The sequence below is a fragment of the Furipterus horrens genome, unplaced genomic scaffold, assembly GCF_987537825.1.
Source record: "Furipterus horrens unplaced genomic scaffold, mFurHor1.1.pri manual_scaffold_3, whole genome shotgun sequence".
In the NCBI taxonomy this organism is placed as follows: Eukaryota; Metazoa; Chordata; class Mammalia; order Chiroptera; family Furipteridae; genus Furipterus; species Furipterus horrens.
In genome coordinates, this window is record NW_028327173.1 from 150,129,718 (window position 1) to 150,150,835 (window position 21,118).

The window sequence follows — 21,118 nt, forward strand, 5'->3', positions numbered from 1 at the left end:
CATATCTTTTTTTTTAAAGCAATTTTATTGATTATGCTGTTACAGCTATCCCAATTTCTTTTACCTTTGCTTCCCTCTGCCCAGTACCTGCCTTCCTTTCAGCAATTCCACCCCCTTAGTTCATGTCCATAGGTCCTGCATATAAGTTCTTTGGCTTCACCCTTTCCTGTATTATTATTAACTTCCCCCTGTCTACTTTGTACTTACCAATTATGCTTCTTAATCCCTGCACCATTTCCCTGTTTTCCGCCCCTTCCCCATCCCAGCTGATAACCCTCCAAATGATCTCCATATCTATGATTCTGTTCCTGTTCTGGTTGTTTGCTTAGTTTGTTTTTGTTTTTATTTTTTTAGGTTCTGTTGTTGCTAGTTGTGAGTTTGTTGTCATTTTAAAGTTCATAGTTTTGATCCTCTTTTTCTTAAATAAGTCCCTTTAACATTTCATATAAAAATGACTTGGTGATGAACTCCTTTAGCTTTACCTTGTCTGGGAAGCACTTTATCTGCCCTTCCATTCTAAATGATAGCTTCATTGGATAGAGTAATCTTGGTTGTAGGTCCTTGCTTTTCATCACTTGAATACTTCTTGCTAGTCCCTTCTTGCCTGCAAAGTTTCTTTTGAGAAATCAGCTCATAGTCTTATAGGCACCTTTTTTGTAGGTAACTCTCTGCTTTTCTCTTGCTGCTTCTAAGATTCCCTCTTTATCTTTAACCTTTAGCATATTAATTATGATGTGTCTTGGTGTGGTCCTCTTTGGTTCTAGCTTGTTTGGGACTCTGTGCTTTCTGGACTTATATATCTATTTCCTTCACCAAATTAGGGAAGTTTTCCTTCATTATTTTTTCATATAAGTTTTCAGTTTCTTGGTCTTCCTCTTCTCCTTCTGGCACCCCTATGATTCAGATGTTGACACATTTAAAGTTGTCAATTCTTGTTTCTTTAATCTGTACTGGTTGACTCTATTTCTTCCTTATGCTTCAAATCATTGATCTGAACCCTGGTATTTTTCTCTTCACCATTGGTTTCATGTAGATTTTTCTTCATATCACTTAGTCTAGTTTTCACTTTTTCTGTTCTGTGTTTGATGTACTCAAGCATATCTGTGAAGTCTATGAGTAGCTTTATCATCAGGGTTTTGAACTCTGCATCTGTTAGTTTGGCTGTCTCCTCATATCTTAGTTCTTCCACTGGAACCTTGATCTGTTCCCTCTTTTGGGTCATATTCTCTGTCTCCTTAATTTGACAGCCTCCTATGTTTGCCTCTGTGTCTTAGGTAGAGCTATCACACCTGTTACATTGTAAGGGGTGGAACCTTAGATATTTGTCAATGTGCGGTGACCCGTTTCACCACGTTGTGGCACTGTATGTGGGAGAGGGGTCAGAGAAGGAACAATGCCAGTTGCTCAGCACTCACCCCTTTTTCAGGCATTTCACCTGCTTCCTGTATGGGACTGGCACCTCTCTAGCTGTTGCCCTGGCTGTTGTTCCCAAAGTGGGTGGGTCTGTGGAGGTGGGGTCCTCTAAACAAATAGACCCTGCTGAGAGACTGGCAGTTTCTTCCTCCACCCCAACCCCCACTGGTTTTCACAGTCAGAAGCAATGAGGCTTTATTTTCCCTAGCACTGGCATGTGAGTTGTGCAGTCTGGTGTGATGCTGGGAGCGCTCCCCAGGTGTCCCTCCCTACTTTATTTAATGTGTGACTGTGCTTTCGCTGCCACCTCCACACAACAACCTCTCCACCCTTGCTCTGCCCCTCCTACCTGCCTAGATGAGTATTACTTCTTTATATATTTGTTTGTTGGACTTCCATGCAGCTCGATTTTCTGGAACTTCCAGTTGTCTTCAGTTTTGAGGTAGTTGTATACTTTTTTCTGTAGGGAGATGCAGTGTGTCTACCTACTCTACCATCTTGGCCAGAAGTCCGTTTCATAATTTTTTAATGAAAGAATTTATGCACTGGCTTTCTTTAAAAGAAGCGTTATATAAAATTGTTACTTATATCCTTAGGTATACAGAAACGAAGAAAGTAGCTTTTCCTCCTTTGACTTCTTGGCAGAAGATGCCTCCACAATAATAGTAGGACACTGGGATGGAAGTATGTCATTGGTGGACAGACGGACACCTGGAACTTCTTATGAGAAACTTATCAATTCTTCTTTGAGAAAAATAAGAACTGTTCATGTCCACCCAGTGCATAGACAGTACTTCATAACTGCAGGATTGAGGTATGTTCTTCATAAAATTTTATGATACAGGCCTTTTTTTAAAAAAATTAATTAATTTTTTAACAAGATTATTTTATTTTATTTTATTTTTATTTTATTTATCTGTTTTTAGAGAGAGGGGAAAGGAGAAAGAGAGGGAGAGAAACATCAATGTGCAATTGCCTCTCATGCGCCCCCAACTGGGGACCTGGCGTGCAATCTAGTCATGTGCCCTGACTGGGAATCAAACCAGCGACACTTGGCCCGCAGACCGACGCTCAATCCACTGATATAGGCCTTATAATGTTAGGAAAAATGTCGCAGTTTTGTTGTAAAAGGCATCTGACTCTTGTGATAAGCATAGCTGAATAACTTTCCTTTCTAAACAGAGTTTTTTTTGAGTGTGATTTTTTTAAAAAATGAGATATTCTTTCGGATTTAATAAATAGTGCAAGTATTGAAGTAAGTGCACATTTTTGTTTTCCTTAGCATCATATGCATGTACTTCTAGTCTTTTGAGAAGAAAACTTGTAAAAAAAAGAAGTTATATGTGATGTATAACTTGTTGGTCTGTGTTAATTTTTTTCTTGGAGAGATTGAAAAACCAACTGGATTCTTTTCTCGCTATACCCACTGGTTACGGTTACATTGTTATGCTATAGTTTTGGAATTTTTCTAATATTTTTATCTTTACTAGTGTTTATAAAATTAATACAGAAGATTAGAGGGTTCTGTCTTAATTGTTCTTCAATGTAGTGAGTATTTGAGTGTCTAATTTTCTAGCCATTATTCTGGAGGCTAATTACATGTACTGTGGTAACACTGAAAATCATTTTTTTCATTACAGTGATGTTCATATGTATGATGCTAGGCGCCTAAATCCCAAGCAAAGCCAGCCTGTGATTTCTTTGACTGAACACACAAAGAGCATCGCTTCTGCTTATTTTTCACCTCTTACTGGTAACAGAGTAGTGACCACATGTGCTGATTGTAAGCTGAGGTAAATTGGGAAGACAGAAATATGTTGTTAAGGAATCTAAAGCGGCTATAGCTACTGTGTCAATAAACCAGTAGCTTTGTTTACTACTGCTCCCTGTTCAATCACTAGTGTTATTGTTTTATAGCTATGTATAGGTTCTGGAGGGTCAGAACCTGTATTTCATGGCTATTCAGCAGTTTTTGTGTCTGGAAATTTCCTTGAGATTGACAAGGGAGATCTGTCTGTAGCTACCCTGTGGAATCAATGTTAGGCCTCCCTTTCAGCAGTGAGCAATCCTAGAAATCCTAATGAAAGCAGGCTTGTGCTATATTGAAAGGGAAGTAACTTTGGCACAGGGAGAAGCTCTTACTTTGGGGATAGTAGGTTCTACCCTACAAGTGAAGTGCTGAATGGAAGTTGCAGAGCCCCAGGACATGTGCAGGCAGAAAAGATAGCAAAATTGGGCTTCTATACAAACTAGTAGATGTAGTTTTATGGTTTTAAGTTTGGTATCTTCTATAGCTACTTCCTAAAAGTGGATTTAAAAATATAATATAAACCAGTTGAGCGAAAAGTAGAAAATAATATTCATAAAAAAAGATGTGGAGAACGTTAATGCAACCACAAAGGAAAATGATTGTGTTCTCTTCATGAGTCCCTGATTTTGCTTAACATTGCAAGCATTTCTCAGTTTATGAGAATTGTACCTTAAGTGATTTTGGGATTCATTCATTATTCACCAAGCATCTTTTTTGAATGTGTACTGTGAGCCAGGCTCTAGAAAGTCACCTAATTTCTGCTTAGACCCATCTGTTGGGAATAGCTTGGTCTGCAGTGTGTAGCAGGTGCCCAGTTAGTTTCTGGTAAAGTCTGCACATTGCCAGGTGGTACATTAGGAGATTTAGTCATCAGGCAGTGGCAGCTTAGTGTTCCCTTTCCACCTATGCAGTATCTTTCATCTGAAGAGCTACCTGTTTGTCCCATTCCTGTTCATTTACACTGTAGAGTTTACTCTTGTTACATTAGCTATTAGGGATTTGGCTTTCTGGTAATCTAATTAGGCAATAAGGTCTAGGGCCCAGAAACTGCACTGGAATAGCTAGGTACAAGGAGAAGGGAAAGGTGGTGGTGATGGGGCTTGTTTCTTTCTGCCAGGGTACCTGGTGGAGGCTTCTGGACTCCTCCAGCTGCCGCACCAGAACTCGTCCCCTTGGTTGGGTCTGATTCTCACCAGCACCTGGAAATGACACTACCAGGCCCACAACTGATGAGTCTCATGGGAAAATTGCTCTTGATTCATTCATGTACTTTTAGGTTATTTGTGCATTTTTAGAGCACATCCTTTATGTATGACCTATATTACTGTGAATCTGAATATAGTTTTTAGAATCCAGAGTACTTTAGATTGTACATTTTAAGTTTGGAGTAATAGTGTTTAAATAATTATTTCTACACTACACAGTAAACACTGAATTTTATAATATTCTTTGTAACTTTTATTAAATATATTAGTTGAGATTTGTTAGATCCTGATTCTATATATTTTAAAATAACAATCATATTTCATGATGTGAACCAATGAAAAGGTTGTTAACATACTGATGTTACTTCAGAAAATTTGCAAGAAACAATAAAAAAAGTGTTACTTTATTCTTGTTCTTTATTTTGCAGAATTTTTGACAGCAGCTGTATATCCTCTCAGATTCCTCTCCTCACCACCATCAAGTAAGTTTCCAGATGCCAAATATTTAGACCCTGGATTACTATGAGCTGTTTGTTGGAGTACATACATTAGACACTGATTTTTTAAGAGCTGTAATAGGTCTGATTTTTGTGTTACATTGTCTGAGGTTGCTAGTTCCTCTCCTGTCTGGAAGGGGTTCTTGCTTCTAGTCTGGTTCCCTGTGTGTATAAAGAGGTTCAATCTCTTTTGGTCAGTAGCTGTTCTCTGAAGCTGGGTGGTTATTTTTGGTTAAGATGAATGACTTTATTCCAATCTGTGTTATTCATACTATATTATTAAAGAAGACTGTAACTACTCACTGTTGATGAGAAAGGCTGAAGCTCTGTTTGTGTCTATTTGTTCTGGGCTTAGAGTCCTTCCCTACCCTCTCGCTTGTTTTATTTCTTTGGTTGCCCTCTTTTTATATCTGCTCTTTTTAATGTATCTATTTTACACCAAACTTTACTTGATGCCTTTTTCCTAGACATCCCTCTATCTTTATTTATGAAGGTGGGGACAGGGTGAACAGTAAATGTTGATTGTTGCTTCATGAGTGTTATAGTCTATAGAGGCTACATTTAAGAATATTTGTTTCTTTTTCACAAACTTCTTTCTTAATTTCCTGTTTTCCAGCTTTATTCTAGTTTATTAGTTTCTAATGTGTATTTTTATGTATTTATTTTTTTACTTTTATTGGTATTTATTTTATGCTAAATTTACTCCCAGGCCATAACTTTTTGTTTCTTCAGTTTCTTCTGGGATATCTTTCTTTTCTGTGCAGCTTCCCCTTCTGGTTTAGGAACAATCTGCTCTCTTTAAGGAAGGCCCATCTCAGTGTTGCAGGGAGAGCTCATGTGTGGGTTAATCCACCTGTGAGCTCTGTAAGTTCTACACCATACCTTGGGAGCTTTGCTCACCTGGATGTGCTCAATGACCAGAGAATCCACATTTAAACCCTTAAGTTCAGCACTACTCTCTGCATTTTTAAGCATATACAGCAAAAATTCAGCACTCTTTTTGGGCCACTGACCCTGCGTCTGGTCCCATTGTTCGGCCTGGACACACCTACCAACTCCACCATTGTAATGGTGGAATGGCACACATTGCTTCTGTAAAGTGCCGTCCTTCAGATCCTTGGTGGCTATTTGTATATGCATGCCTTTGATGGCCTGGGCAGTTTCATGAGTGTCCTTAAAGTGAACACGAAGATTTGAACCTCTAGATTTGCATGATATTTGTGGGGTTTTCTGGGTTAAGTGAATAGCGAACCATTTTCAGAGGTCACCTCTGGCTGCTTTTGGGAAGAGTCTAATGTGTATTTTTAAAAAACTCATTTAGGGTGATGATTCTGGGGTCAGTGTGAATTTTCATTAAAGAGTACCATTGAGTGGCAATGGGAAATGTGGTTCTCTGTAGTCTGTACTAGTAAGAAAGTGTTGTTAATGGTATTAAGGTATAGAGGATAAAAGGACAGTACTTTTCTTTCTGCTTTGGAGAGCTGTGAAGAGCCCCAAATGTATTTTTACAGTTTTAATTTATTTTTAGTTGTGGTTATAAATCACCTTAACCATTTTTAACTATACAGTCCAATAGTGTTAAGTATATTTGCATTGTTGTACAAAAGATTTTTAGAATTTTTCCATGTTGCAAAACTGAAACTTCTATGTACCTTAAACATTAATTCTTCCTTCCCTCTCCCTCAGACCTGGACTACCATCTTTAATTTCCATTTCTGTCATTTTGACCTCTTTAGATACTTCATATGAGTGGAATCATGATATTTGTCATGTGACTGTCTTATTCCACTTAGCATAATGTCCTTGATGTTCACCCATGTTCTAGCACGTGACAGTACCTCTTTTTAAGGCTCCATAATGTCCCATGTATGTCTGTACCTAATTTTTTTTTTCATTCATCTGTCATTGGACATTTGGGTTGGTTCTACCTCTTGGTTATTATGAAAAATGCTGCAGTGAACATGAGTGTGCAAATATCTCTTCAAGTCCTGTTTTGAATTATTTTGGATAGTTACCAGAAGGGAAATTTTGATGGATCATGCAGTAATTCTATTTTTAATTTTCTGAGGACTCTTCATACTGTTTTTCTGTTTTTAAAAAATATTTACTTTTAGAGAGAGGGGACGGGAGGGAGAAAGAGGGAGAGAAACAGCGATGTGCAAGAGATACACCTTGTGTCACCTCTTGCATGCCCCCGACCGGGGACCTGGCATGCATACTAGGCATGTGCTCTGATTGGGAATCCAATGGTGAGCTTTCGGTTTGCAGGCCAGCGCCCAATCCACTGAGCCACACCAGTCAGGGGTCCATACTGTTTTTCCATAGCAGACACATCATTTTACATTCCCACCAAGAATTGGCGTGGCTGGTGTGGCTCAGTTGGTTGGAGCATCGTCCTGTAACCAAAAGGTTGTGGGTTTGATTCCTGTCAGGGCACATGCCTAGGTTGCTGGGTTGATCCCTGATCTGGGCACATTTGGGAGGCAACCAATAGTGTTTCTCTCTCACGTCGATGTTTCTCTCTCCCCCTTCCTCACTCTGAAAGCAATGAAAAATGTCCTCCAGTGCTGATAAAAAAAAATGTACCAAGGTTCTAATTTTTATATATTTACCTACACTTGTTTCCTCTCTTTTTGTTTGTGATTATCCTAATGGGTGTGATGTTGAAAATCTTTTCATATGCTTTTTGGCCATTTGTATATTTCCTCTGGAGCATTGTCTGTTCAAGGTTTTGGGGCTTGAATGGACAATTTTGTATTGGGCTATTTTTGTTGTTAGTGAGTTGTAGGAGTTTCTTACATATTCTTCATATTAACCACTTATCAAATATATGATTTGCAAACACCTATCATTTTGTAGGTTGTCTTTTCACGCTGTTGATTTTTTCCTTTCAGGCACAGAATTTTAGTTTGATGTGGTCCTTTTTGTCTATTTTTGCTTTTGTTGCCTGTGCTCTTGGTGTTATATTCAAGAAATTGCCAAATCCAATGTCTGAAGCTTTTTCCCTGTTTCCTTTTAGGAGTTTTATAGTTTAAGGTCTTATGTTTAGGTCTTTAATCCATTTTGAGTTACTGTCCAACTTCATCCTTTTTATTTTTTTAAAATATGCTTTATTGATTTTGCTGTTACAGTTGTCCCAATTTCTTTTCCCTCTGCTCCCCTCCACCCAGTGACCCCTCTCCCACCAGTTGTCCCCTCCTTTAGTCAATGTCCATTGGTTGTGCATATAGTTCCTCTCAACATCTTCCTATCTACTCTACTCCCTCCTACTATGCTTCTTAATTCCTGTACCATCTCCCTCCCTTTCCCTCCTTCCCCATCCCATCTGACCTCCCCCCAACGTATTCCCCATACCTATAATTCTTTTCCCACTCTCATTGCCTACTTAGTTTGCCTTTGTTTCGATTCCCTAGCTTCTGTTGTTGGTTGTTGTGATACAGGTTTCATTTTAATGTTCATAGTTTTGATCCTCCTTCTTCTAAACCAATCCCTTTAACATCTCGTATAACAATGGTTTGGCTCTGATGAACTCCTTCAGTTTTGCTTTGTCCTGGAAGCACTTTCTCTGCCCTTCTATTCTGAATGACAGCTTCGCTGGCTAGAGTAATCGTGGTTGTAAGTTTTTGCTTTTCATTTCTTGGAATATTTCTTGCCAGTCCCTTCTTGCCTGCAGAGTTTCTTCTGAGAAATCAGCTGATAGTCTTAGTGAGACCCCTTTGTACATAATTCTCTTCTTCTCTCTTGCTGCTTTTAAGATTCTCTGTTTATCCTTAATTTTTGACATTTTGATTATAATGTGTCTTGGTGTAGTTCTCCGTGGGTCTAGTTTTTTTGGAACTCTCTGTGCTTCCTGGACCTGTAAGTCTATTTCCTTCCCCAAGTTCAGGAAGTTCTGCTTCATTATTTTTTCACATAATTTTTCAATTTCTAGTTCTTCACCTTTTGGCAGCCCTGTGATTCAGATGTTGGCCCGCTTATAGCTGTCTGATAAGTTTCTGAGCCTCTCCTCATTTTTCATACTTTTTGTTTCCTCTTTCTACACTGGTTGACTGTCTGTTCCTTCCCTATAATCCGATTTGTTGATTTGATCCCTGGTTTTCTTTCCCTCACCACTAGTTTCGTATGTTTTTGTTCATTTCAGCAGGACTAGCCTTCATTCCTTCCCCATCTTATTTAAGATCTCCTGTTAGGTCTGTAAGCATTTGTATTACCAAAGCTCTAAACTGACCCTCAGAAAGATTTCCAATCTGCTGCTTCGTGAGATTAGATATTTGCTGTCTGGTTGGCTGCGTCACCGGGATCTCTATCATGATCTGTGCCATTCTGACAATTTTGTGTTTACCTTTGCTTCCTGGGCAGGGCTGTCACACTACCTATGTTATAGGGGGCAGAGCCCTGGTGCATTCGTCACAACCGGGCAATCCTTCTCATCACGCTGTGGCATTTTCTGTGGGGTGGGGTTCCAAGATGGATTCCTGCCATTCACTCTCTGCTGAGAGACCAGGAGCCTCCTCCTCCATCCCCACCCCCTTTGGGCCTCACAATCCAAGGCAATGGGGGTCTGCCTTCCTCGGCATTGGAATCACAAGCTCATGGGTCTGGTCTGCAGCCAGGGGTGCTCTCCAGGTGCTTCTTGCCTCCCCTTAAATACGGATGTCTGTGCTTACCACCGTCCCACCACTGTCGCCGCTGCTGCTGCCGCCAGCACAGCTTGACCTCTCTGCCCTGGCTCTGCCCCTCCTACCTGTCCAGACGAGCACCACTTCTTTATAACTTCATATGTTGGACTTCCATTTATTTTCTGGAACTTCTGGTTATTTCTGGTTTTGCGGTAGTTGTATTCCTTCTTAGCTGTGGAGGGAGACGGAATGTATCAGTCTAGGGCTCCATCTTGGCCGGGAATCTCCCAATTTCATCCTTTTGCATGAGGGTATCCAGTATTCCCAGCACCATTTGTTGAAGAGACTGTCTTTTCCTCATTGTGTGGTCTTAGCACTCTTGTCAAAGATGATTTGGCCATTTATATGAGGGTTTATTTTTGGGCTTCCTATTCTTTTCCATTGGTTTGTATATCTGTATTTATGCTGGTACCACATTATCTTGACTCCTGTTGCTTTTTTTTTTTTTTTTCAGTTTTAATAAAAATTTTATTACACAGCCATAATGTCATCGACGCTTCCCCAAATCCAAATATTAAATACAGATCTACATGGTGAATCAGAATGACTCCAGCAAATTTTATGGATTCTATAATTTCATGTCTCTTAAAACCTCCTGTTGCTTTTTAGTATGTTTTAAAAGTTTGAGGCCAGCACCTTTCCACCTTCGTGCTTTTTCTTTTTTAATATCCTCATCGGATACCATGCTTATTGATTTTAGAGAGAGGTAAAGGGATGGAGTGGGGGAAGAAAAGAGGGAGAGAGAGAGAGAAAGAAAGAAAAAGAAAGGAAGGAAGAAAGGAAGGAAGGAAGGAAGGAAGATAGATAGATCAGTTGCCTCTTGTATGCTCCCTGACTGGGGAATGAATGCGCAACCTAGGCATGTGTCCTGACCGGGAATCAAACCTGCAACCTTTTTGTTTATGGGATCATGCTCCAACCAAATGAATCACACTGGCCTGGGCTTTCTTTCTTTTTACAGATTATTTTGGCTATTCATGATCCCTTGAAATTCCATATCAATTTTAGGATTTTTTGGTTTTTATACCTGCGAGCAGGCCAGTGGGATTTTGATAGAGAGTGGTCATTGTTAGTGTGTAAAAATGCAACAGATTAAAATGTTTTTTTAAAGTCCTCACCTGAGGACATTTTTTCATTGTTTTGAGATAGAGACAGAGACAGACAGACAGAGAGATGAGAGAGAAACATCAATTGGCTGCCTCTCATGCACCCTGACTGGGGATTGAACCCTCAACCTAGGTATGTGTCCTGATGGGAATCGAACCTTTTTGGTGTATGGAACGATGCTCCAACCAGCTGAGCCACACCAGCCAGGGTACAGCTGATTTTTGTGTGTTGATTTTTGTATCCTGAAACTTTGCTGAAATTATTTTAGTTTTAACAGGGGTGTGTGTGTGTGTATGTGTATGTGTGTGTGTGTAGTCTTTAGGGTTTTCTACATACAAGATCATGTAATACAAACTGATAATTTTACTTTTCCTTTCCAGTTTGGATGGATGTCTTATTTATTTTTGTTGTCTAATTGACTGTTGTGTGATTTCTCAGAATGTGACCCTCTTATCACATGCTTGTCAGTTTAATAGTGACACTTCATGTGCAGAACACTTCATGCTGCCTGTGAAGTTGTGAATGACCTATAAGTTAGGTAGATCATTATCTCTAGTCCTATTCAGTTTTCTAGTTTTACTAGATTTACAGCACTCTGTTGAATAGCAGTGACGAGAGTGGGCATCCTTGACTTTTTCCTGATCTTAGAGGAAAAGCTTTCAGTCTTTCACTGTTGAATATTACATTAGCTATGGACTTTTCATACTGGGCCATATTATGCTGAGATGGTTTCCTTCTATTCCTAGTTTTTTTAGTGTTTTTTTAATCATGAAAGGGAGTTGAATTTTGTCAAATGATTTTTCTGCATCAATTGAGATGATCATATGGTTTTTGTCCTTAATACTATTAATGTGGCGTATTACGTTGATTTTTGTTTTTTAAATTTTCACTTGAGGATATGTTTTCATTGATTTTAGAGAGAGAGGGAGGGATGGAAAGAGAGAGACAGAAACATCAATGCGAGAGAGAAACATTGGTCAGTTGCCTCCTTCTCATGCCCAGACTGGGGATTGAATGCACAGCCCTTTGTTGTATGGGATGATGCTCCAGTGAACTGGGCCACCTGGCCAGGGCTTACATTAGTTTTTATATGTTGAGCCATCCTTGCTTTCCAGGTATAAGAGCAACCTGGTCATGATGTATAATTCTTTAGAGTGCTGTTGAATTTGGTTGGCTAGTATTTTGTTGAGGATTTTTGCATCAATATTCACCAAGGCTATTAGTCTTTAATTTTCTTTTTCTTGTAGAGGCCTTGTCTGGGTTTGGTATCAGGGTGTAGAGCTTGCCTCATAGAATGAATTTGAAAGTGTTTTCACCTCTTCAATACTTTGAAAGAGTTTAAAGAGCACTGGAGTTAATTCTTTAAATGTTTGTAAGTCATCTGGTCCTGGGCTTTTCTTTGTTGGGCTCCCCCCACCCTCACTCCAGCCACTTTGGAGGTTTTTGATAAATGTTTTAATCTTTTTGCTAGTTGTAGGTCTATTTGGATTCTTTATTTCTTTGTGATTCACTCTTGGTAAGTTGTGTGTTTCTGGAAATCTATCCATTTCTTCTAGGTTATCCAATTTGTTGGCATATAATTGTTCATAGTATTCTCTTATAGTCCTTTTTATTTCTGTGATATCAGTTGTAATGTTTCTTCTTTCACTTCTGATTTTAGTTATTTGCGTTTTCTCTCTTTTTATTTTTTTCTTTACTCTAGCTAAGGGTTTGTCAGTTTTGTTGATCTTTTTAAAAGACCAGCTGTTAGTTTTTTTATATTGTTTTTCTGTTCTGTATTTCATTTATCTCTGTTCTAATTATTACCAATTCTTTTCTTTTACTTACTTTTGATTTAGTTTATTCTTATTTTCTTTGAGGGGTAGTCAGGTTTTTCCTTATATTTCCTTCTTTTTCTTGAGATGGAATTAGGTTGTTGTTTTTGAGATATTTTTTAAAGTAAGGATTTACCGCTATAAATTTCCCTATTAGTATTGCTTCCACAGCATTCTGTATATTTTGGTATGTTGTATTTTCATTTTTATTTGTCTGCAGACATTTTGAAATATCCCTTGTGATTGTTTTCTTTGTGCCCCAAATGTATTTTTTACTTTAGAGATGTATGGAATATAAAATAATCTGGGGGTTTAGTTATCAGCAGAATGCAAATATGGAAATAACTCTCATTGAAAAAGAGATAACCAGATTATATATTTCTTATTTCTAGGGCTTCTTCCATTTGTATGTGCTAACAAAAGGAGAAAAGTCAGTTGAGCTAGGAAATAGTGAACAGAAAAGCTGCCATTTCAATATCCACTGAGCACAAACACTGTACTCAGCACTGAAGATTCAAAAACGCAGAAAACATTGTCTCTGTCCTGAGTTTTAGTCTTTTTTTAAAAAATGACGAGAGAGAGAGAGAACCATCGATTTTGTTGTTCCACTTACTTATGCATTAATTGGTTGCTTCTTGTATATGCCTGGACCGGAGATTGAATCCACAACCTTGGCATATCCAGATGATGCTCTAACCAACCGAGCAACCCAGAGAGGGCCTGAGTTTTAGTCTTGTAGGAAGGATGAGATTAGGTTGATGATAACTCAGTAACTTAAAGAAGAAAGTTGGCAGAGAAAATCAGCATTTAGGAGGAGCAATGCCATCTTTACTCTCTGCCCATTGCTACCTTGGTTTATTTAACACTTACTTTCTTTTAAATTGTTTTTTTCACTAGGCACAACACCATTACTGGGCGATGGCTGACCAGGTTCCGAGCTGTGTGGGACCCTAAACAGGAAGACTGTGTCATAGTTGGCAGCATGGCCCATCCACGACAGGTGGAAATCTTCCATGAGACGGGGAAGCGGGTGCATTCTTTTCTTGGAGGAGAATGCCTTGTCTCTGTGTGTTCCATCAATGCTGTGCACCCAACTCAGTATATTTTGGCTGGAGGTAATTCCAGTGGGAAGATCCATGTTTTTATGAGTTAAGAAAGTTGCTGGGTTTTTGGTTTAGCAATACCTATTTGTTCAAATTAATTAGTGTTTACTTAGCAAATGTAAATTGTTTTATTAATAAGAACTATGATCAGAATATATTTTTTATTAAAGGAGAAGCCTTGGAGGTTTTTCCCACAGGATGTTGAGGAAATATGAGGGAGGCTGTAATGCCTTCAGCACTTTAATCAGACAGTAGGTTAAGAAGTTGTAACATTATGAGTTATAAAGTTTTGAATGATCAGTATTAAAAGCTTTTGTGGTCTAATGATATGGTTTTAAAAACTTATTGGGGTGACATTGGTTAATAATAACATCATGTAAGTTTCAGGCATACATCTTTGTACTACCACATCGATATGCTCTATTGTGTGCCCACCATCTGTGCCTCACCACATCGCGGACCCCCTTTACCCTCTTTGTTTTTCCCCAACCCCTCTTCTCTGGTAACCACCATTCTGTTGTTTGTATATGAGGGTTTTTTTGTTTGTTGCTTTTTGTTTTAGATTCCACACATGAGTGAAATCATGGTTCTCATCCTTTTCTATCCAACTTATTTCACTTAGCATAATACTGTTAAGATCCATCCATGTTGTTGCAGGTGGCTGTGCAGTATTCCATGGTACTTATGCCATGGTACCATATCTTCTTTATCCAGTCATCTGTTGAAGGACACTTAGGTTGTTTCTATGTCTTAGCAATTGTGAATAATGCTGCAGTGAACATAGGATGCATATATCCTTACAAACAAATCTTTTCAATTTTTTTTGGTAGATACCCAGAAGTGGGATTGCTGAGTCTTATGGTAGCTCTACTCTTAATTTTTTATAGGACCTGCCAAAAAACAGCCACTGTTTTTTCATAGTGGCTGTGCCAGTTTACATACCCACCAGTGTGTGTGAGGTTTTCCTTTTCATATTTTTTCCAGCACTTGTTAGTTCTTGTCTTATTGATAGTAGCCATTCAAACAGGTGGGAGGTGGTATTTCATTGTGGTTCAGATTTGCATTTCCCTTATAACTAGTGATGTTGAGCATCTTTTAATATATCTGTTGGCATCTGTATATCTTCCTTAGAAAATTGCCTGTTCAGATCCTCTGCCCATTTTTTAATTGGATTTACTTTTTTGATGTTGAGCTGTATATTGAATATTAGCTCCTTATCAGAGGAATTGTTTGCAAATACCTTCTCTCATTCAGTTATTCACCTTTTTTGTTTTGTTGATGCAGAAGCTTTTTTAGCTTGATGTAGTCCTGTTCATTTATTTTTGCTTTTACTTCCTTTGCCTTTGGAGTCAAGCTCACAAAAACCTCTCTGAGACCAATATCTTTTAAGTTTAGTGTCTATATTTTCTTCTATGTATTTTATTGTTTTAGGTCTTATATTCAAGTCTTTAATCCATTTTGAGTTAATTTTTTGTACGGTGTCAGATTGTCTAGTTTTATTCTTTTGCATGTGGCTTCCCAGTTTTCTGCATATTTATTGAAGAGATTTTCCTTTCTTCTTTATGTGTTCATGGCTCCTTTTTTGAAATTAGTTGCCCGTATATGTGTGGGTTTATTTCTGGGCTCTAATTGCTGTTTCATTGGTCTGTATTTGTTTTCCTGCCATTATCATACTGTTTTTATTATTGTAGCTTTGTAGTATAGTTTGAAGTCAGAGTATGATACTTCCAGCTTTGTTCTTTTTTCTCAAGATTGCTTTAACTATTTGAGATCTTTTGTGGTTTCTTAAAAATTTGAGGGTTTTTTGTTCTATTTCTGTGAAAAGTGTCATTGGCATTTTGCTAGGGATTACTTTAAATCTGTATATTGCTTTAGATAATATTGCTATTTTAACAATGTTGCTTCTTCCAATCCATGAGCATAGAATATTTCTCCATTTCTTTGTGTCTTATTCAATTTCTTTTAACAGTGTCATATAGTTTTCAGTGTACAGGTCCTTCATGCACTTTGTTAAGTTTATTTCTAGGTATTTTATCTTTATTCTTATCATTATAAATGGGGTTGTTTTCTCCTATTTCTTTTTCTGATGTTTTGTTAGTATATAAGAACGCAATGTATTTTTGTGTATTGATTTTGCATCCTGCAACTTTACTATATTTGTTTATTGTTTTTAAAGGTTTTATTTTGGTGGACTTTTAGGGTTTCCTAATATATAATCATGTCATCTCCAAATAGTGACAGTTTTAGTTCTTAATTCACAATTTGGATGCCTTTTATTTCTTTTTCTTGCCTAATTTATCTGGTTAGGACTTCCCATATTATTTTGAATGACAGTGGTGAGAGTGAGCATCCTTCTCTTTTTCCTGATCATAGAGGAAAAGCTTTCAGTTTCACCATTGAGTATGATATTAGCTGAGCATTTATCCTATAAGGAGGTTATGTTGAGGTATTTTCATCTATACCCATTTAATTGAATGTTTTAATCATAAATGGATGTTGTATCTTATGAAATGCTTTTTCAGTATCTACTGATAAGGTTTTTCAATTTTATCTTTTCAAAGAACCAGCTCTTTGTTTCATTAGTTTTTTCTATATTCTTTTTGTTCTCTATTTATTTCTGCACTGATTTTTACTATTTCCTTTCTTCTACTGATTTTGTGTTTGGGCTTAGTTTGTTCTCCCCCTAGTTTTTTAAGGTAAGATTACTTATTTGAGATTTTTCTTGTTTCTGAATGTAGATGGCCTGTAATGCTATAAATCCACCTCTTGCTACTGCTTTTGCTGCATCCAAACAATTTTGGTATGTTGTAGTTATATTTTTATTTGCCTTTTAAGTATCTTGAGTTCTTATTCCTTCTTTGACTCAATAGTTGTCAGTAGCTTGTTTTATCTCCACATATTTTTTGTTTTTCCAGCTTTCCTCTTGTATTTAATTTCCATTTTCATACTGTTGTGGTCGGAAAATATACTTAGCATGATTTCAGTCTTAAATTTATTCAGACTTTTTGTGTGCTAACGTATAGTCTATCTTTGTGAATGTTCCATTTGCACTTGAGAACAATGTGTATTTTTTTGTTTTGTGATGGAAAGTTCTATAAATACTGATTATGTACATGTGGTCTAGTGGATTATTTAAGGCTGTTTCCTTATTGATTGTCTGGATGATCTTTCCATTGCTGTCAAAGGGGTATTCAGGTCCCCTACTATAATTATATTTTTGTCAGTTTCTCCCTTTAGATGTTAGTAATTGCTCTATATATTTTGCTGCACCCAGGTTGGGTCGTATATATTGATAAGTGTTATGTCTGGATGAGCTGTCCCCTTTATTATTATAAAATGTTCATCTTTATCTTGTTACCTTTTTTATCTTGAAATCTATTTTGTCCCGATACAAAAGGACTGTTGCCCTGCTCTTCTCTGGATGCCATTTGTTTGAAGTTTCATCTTCTGCCCCATTCACTTTGAGCCTACATTTGTCTTTGTAGTTGAGATGGGTCTTCTGCAGGTCACATATAGTTGGGTCTGGTTTCTTAACCCATTTTGCTACTTTGTGCCTTTTGTCCATTTACATTTAGAGTGGTAAATGGTGATGGTTTTTACTTTTATGTTTCATTATTAACAATGGCAAAAAAACAACAGCAGTAATTTTTAAGAGTTTAAATTAGTGTAAAGCGGGACTAGAAAATAATCTGATTTTCAGCTGGTAATTAAAGTGCTCCTTATTTTAGGTAAAAGGAAAACTAAGTAATCATCAGTTACTGGCAACAATCATTATAAGAAGTCTTTTAGGGCAAAATTTAATAGTATGAAGAGGTTTACAAAAATAGATTGATGTTATTTCGGGGAATAATACTTTAATTTTTTCTCAGTTCAGTTCTGATAAATTGTACCTGATCATACAAAAATTACTTCAAATTCAAATTTGACTATATAAAAAGAGAGGTGAAATGAACTCAGCTGGATGAGAGATATGGCAAAATAGAAGAATTATACAATTCTACCTACAGAATTTATTTAATGTCCAGATGTAAATACCATTTTCATTTGATAGCTTATATTCTTCCTATAAGCAATCACAGGTTTGGAGTTAGTCATGCAGTACAAAGCTACAGTCAAATCTTTCTGATGCAACACGAAAATGTTGTTTCTGTTTCTTACTAAAATGCCAACTGGTTGTGTTTTTCTTCATCCATTTATTTCTAGTCACAAGTTAACAAACAGCATCAACAATTATTGTAGGTGAAGTGGGGTATTGCTGGGTCAAAGTCTTTCTATAAGACAGCTTTACCGATGGAATCAGAAGGTTTATTTAGTTCACCCTTAACATCCCCCCTGTCTATTTTGTTCCTACCATTAATCCCTGCACCATTTCCCCCTTTCCCAGCTGATAAACCTCCAAATGATCCCCAAACCTATGATTCTGTTTCTGTTCTGATTGTTTAAGCAATGTTTAGTTTGTTTTTGTTCTTACTTTTTAGATTAATTTGTTGATAGTTGTGAGTTTGTTGTTATTTAGGTGTTCATAGTTTTGATCTTTTTTCTTAAATAAGTCCCTTTGACATTTCATATAATAATGGCTTGGTGATGATGAATTCCTTTAGCTTTAGCTTTTCCTGGGAAGCACTTTACCCTTCCATTCTAAATGATAGCTTTGCTGGATAGAGTAGTCTTGGTTGTAGGTCCTTGCCTCTCATCACTTTGAATACTTCTTGTCAGTCCCTTATTGCCTGCAAAGTTTCTTTTGAGAAATCAGCTGATAGTCTTATAGGCACCACTTTGTAGGTAACTCTCTGCTTTTCTCCTGCTGCTTTTAAGATTCTATCTTTATCTTTCACCTTTGGCATTTTAATTAGGATGTGTCTTGGTGTGGTCCTCTTTGGGTCCAGCTTGTTTGGGACTCTCTATGCTTCCTGGACTTTTAAGTCTATTTCCTTCGTCAAATTAGGGAGGTTTTCCTTCATTATTTTTTCAAGTAAGTTTTCAGTTTCTTGTTCTTCCTCTTCTCCTTCTGGCATCCCTATGATATGGATGTTGATACATTTAAAGTTGTCCCAGAGGTTCTAAGCCTCTCCTGTGATTTTTCAATTCTTGTTTCTTCTTTCTGTTCTTGGTGAATGTTTATTTCTTCCTTTTGCTCCAAATAGTTGACTTGAATCCCAGCTTCTGTTCTATCACTGTTGGTCCCCTGTATAATTTTATTTATTTTACTTTGTATAACTTTCACTTCTTTTATTTTGTGTCGGTACTCAGTATTTTCTCTGAGCATCCTGGTCACCAGTGTTTTGAACTCTACATCTGATAGGTTGGCTATCTTTGTTTCATTTAGTTCATTTTCTGGGATTTTGTTCTGTTCTTTCATTTGGGCCTTATTTCTTTGCCTCCTCAATTTGGCAGCCTCTCTGTGTTTGTTTCTGTGGTTAGAGCTGCTTTTAGACTCCATGTCTTGGTAGTGTGGCCTGATGTAATAGGTGTCCTGTAGAGTCCAGTGACACAGCCTTCCCTATCACTCAAGCTGGGTACTTGAGGTGCGCTTTTTGTGTGGGCTGAGTACACCTTCCTCTTGTAGTTGAGTCTTGGTTGCTGTTGGCAGATCAATGGGAGGGATTTACCCAGGTAAGTCAGCTGCAAGGACTGGCTGTGACCATTGACCACCAACTCCCACCCTCCATGGTGGATCAGTTGTGCAGGAGTAGGGTGGTGGTGCTCTGGTGTGTTCTGTAGCCGTCCATTGGATGTGCTAGCCCAGGGGTTTTCTGGGTGGTGCAGGCCTAGGTTGGCCCCCACCTGTGTTTTGCCTGGGGCCACCCTGCCTGAGCTATAAAGCCATGTGAGATGGCTGCTACTGGTACTGGGCTTGGAGATTCCCATGTGAAGCCAAATTGTGAATCTAAGCTGGTTGCTGCTGGTGCTGGGCTTGGAGCTCACTGAGGCCAGCTGTTGCTTGTTTGATAGGATTTAGGAAGTTGTGAAGCATCAGGTGTTCATATGGTAAAGCAGTTTGGGTGATCCTATAAGTTGGGTGAGGCAGAAACTCTTGGGATCTCCAAGGTAGGTCAAATAGTGTTAGCCAGGTTGATTGAGTTTCAGATATGGCAGCAGCTTGCTGGCTTTGTCTTGATGGATGTGGTTTCTTTAATTCTATAGTTGTGTTGTCACACTTGCATTGAAGTCGATTTCTCATGGTTTTGGCTGATGGTTCTATATTTTAGTTGTTATTTTGATGTGGTTGTGGGAAGAGGCGAGCCATGTCTGACTACACCAACATCTTGACCGGATCTCACATCCCAGTCTTTATTAAGATAATATATACATGTCACATACCTTCCATCTCCATTTGGATTATCAGTATGACCTGCATATCCTGTTCCATTGTCTGGATAACAAGCAACCATGGCTTTCATCTGGCCATTGATTTTTGTAGTTGCCTAGCTTCCTGTCACAGTGGTGTATTAGGTTTTTTATGTTGCTTATGAACAGCCCAGTGGTTTTGCATCTGGGCTTCTTGCCCTCAATCCTGGTGACCTTAATACCTCAGATATCATTGGACTAGTTGCTCTTCTGACTGACCAGCTAGCTGGTGGTCTATAACTTGCCGAGGTCCTGCAGGGCGTGCACATCCTGGCCAATCAGCTGCCCAGTCTTCTTGCCCAGAAAGCCGTCCACCACGCAGATGCCATGCGTGCTCATGCAGAGCACGATGTAATCCAGCTCCAGCTTCAGTGCCCGCAGCAGCTTCGTCTGCCCATTGATCTGCAGGTCGCTGCCTTAGCTCAGCCCTTCACCCAGTGTGTTGCTCGGTGGGTTCAGGTTCACCTTCTGGAACAGCTGTGAGTGGCCCAGGAGCCCCTCCTTCATGGGCTCTGCCCTGGCTACCAGGCCCTGGCCATTGGGCGCAGTGCAGGACAGGGATGTAGCTGCCCAGGGTTGGCCTTTGCCTTGGCCACATTCCCCGGTGGTGGCGCTGTCCCGGTGCCTTCCTGGCCTCCCCAGCCCAGGTAGGCCTGGGCGGCTTTGTGGCGGTGGGCGTGCGGGGTGCCGGTTAGAGACTGCCCGGTAGCCGGGAGGGCCCTTGCCACCCTGGTATATGAGCTTGTGCTTCTTTCAGTCCTGGCGCTGGTGCTTCTTATGCAGTAGGAGGAGCTGATGCAGTGGCTGCAGCGCAGCAGGTTCTCCATCTTCCTGCATAGCTCGCAGTACTGCCGGCCTTGCTTGCTCTGGCTCAGCCTACTGGGCCAGTCGCTGTCATTGGCCATCAGTGGCTGAGCAGGAGTGGTTGCGGCCTCATGACCAGGCTGGAGAGCAGGCAGAGCGGTAGGGCCCATCACTAAGCCGTGCACTTGCCACCCTTGCCTCTGGAAGGCCTGTGGCCTTCCTTGGCCAGGCTGCTTCCTCTTACTCCGGTCGGGCAGCGCAGCGCTGGCTGCCTCCTCAGCGCCGCAGATGGTGAAGGCGACCTCTGCTGGGGTGCCCAGGCCGGGCGTGCGGGACCG

General features: G+C 39.1%; 1 protein-coding gene and 1 pseudogene across 1 annotated transcript in view; one reads left to right on the forward strand and one right to left on the reverse strand.

Annotated features, from left to right (window-relative positions):
* WDR76 (WD repeat domain 76) overlaps nt 1-13,955 on the forward strand; it is a 51,583-nt gene extending 37,628 nt beyond the window's left edge. The window contains exons 9-12 of the mRNA XM_090271977.1: nt 2,010-2,227; nt 3,054-3,206; nt 4,857-4,910; nt 13,423-13,955. Coding sequence (XP_090128103.1) covers nt 2,010-2,227; nt 3,054-3,206; nt 4,857-4,910; nt 13,423-13,678 — 681 coding nt within the window. The 3' untranslated portion in view covers nt 13,679-13,955. The remainder of the gene's footprint in view (nt 1-2,009; nt 2,228-3,053; nt 3,207-4,856; nt 4,911-13,422) is intronic.
* A 5,885-nt stretch (nt 13,956-19,840) lies between these two features.
* On the reverse strand, nt 19,841-20,881 carry LOC150016385 (egl nine homolog 1 pseudogene; annotated as a pseudogene).
* Nucleotides 20,882-21,118: the final 237 nt, after the last annotated feature.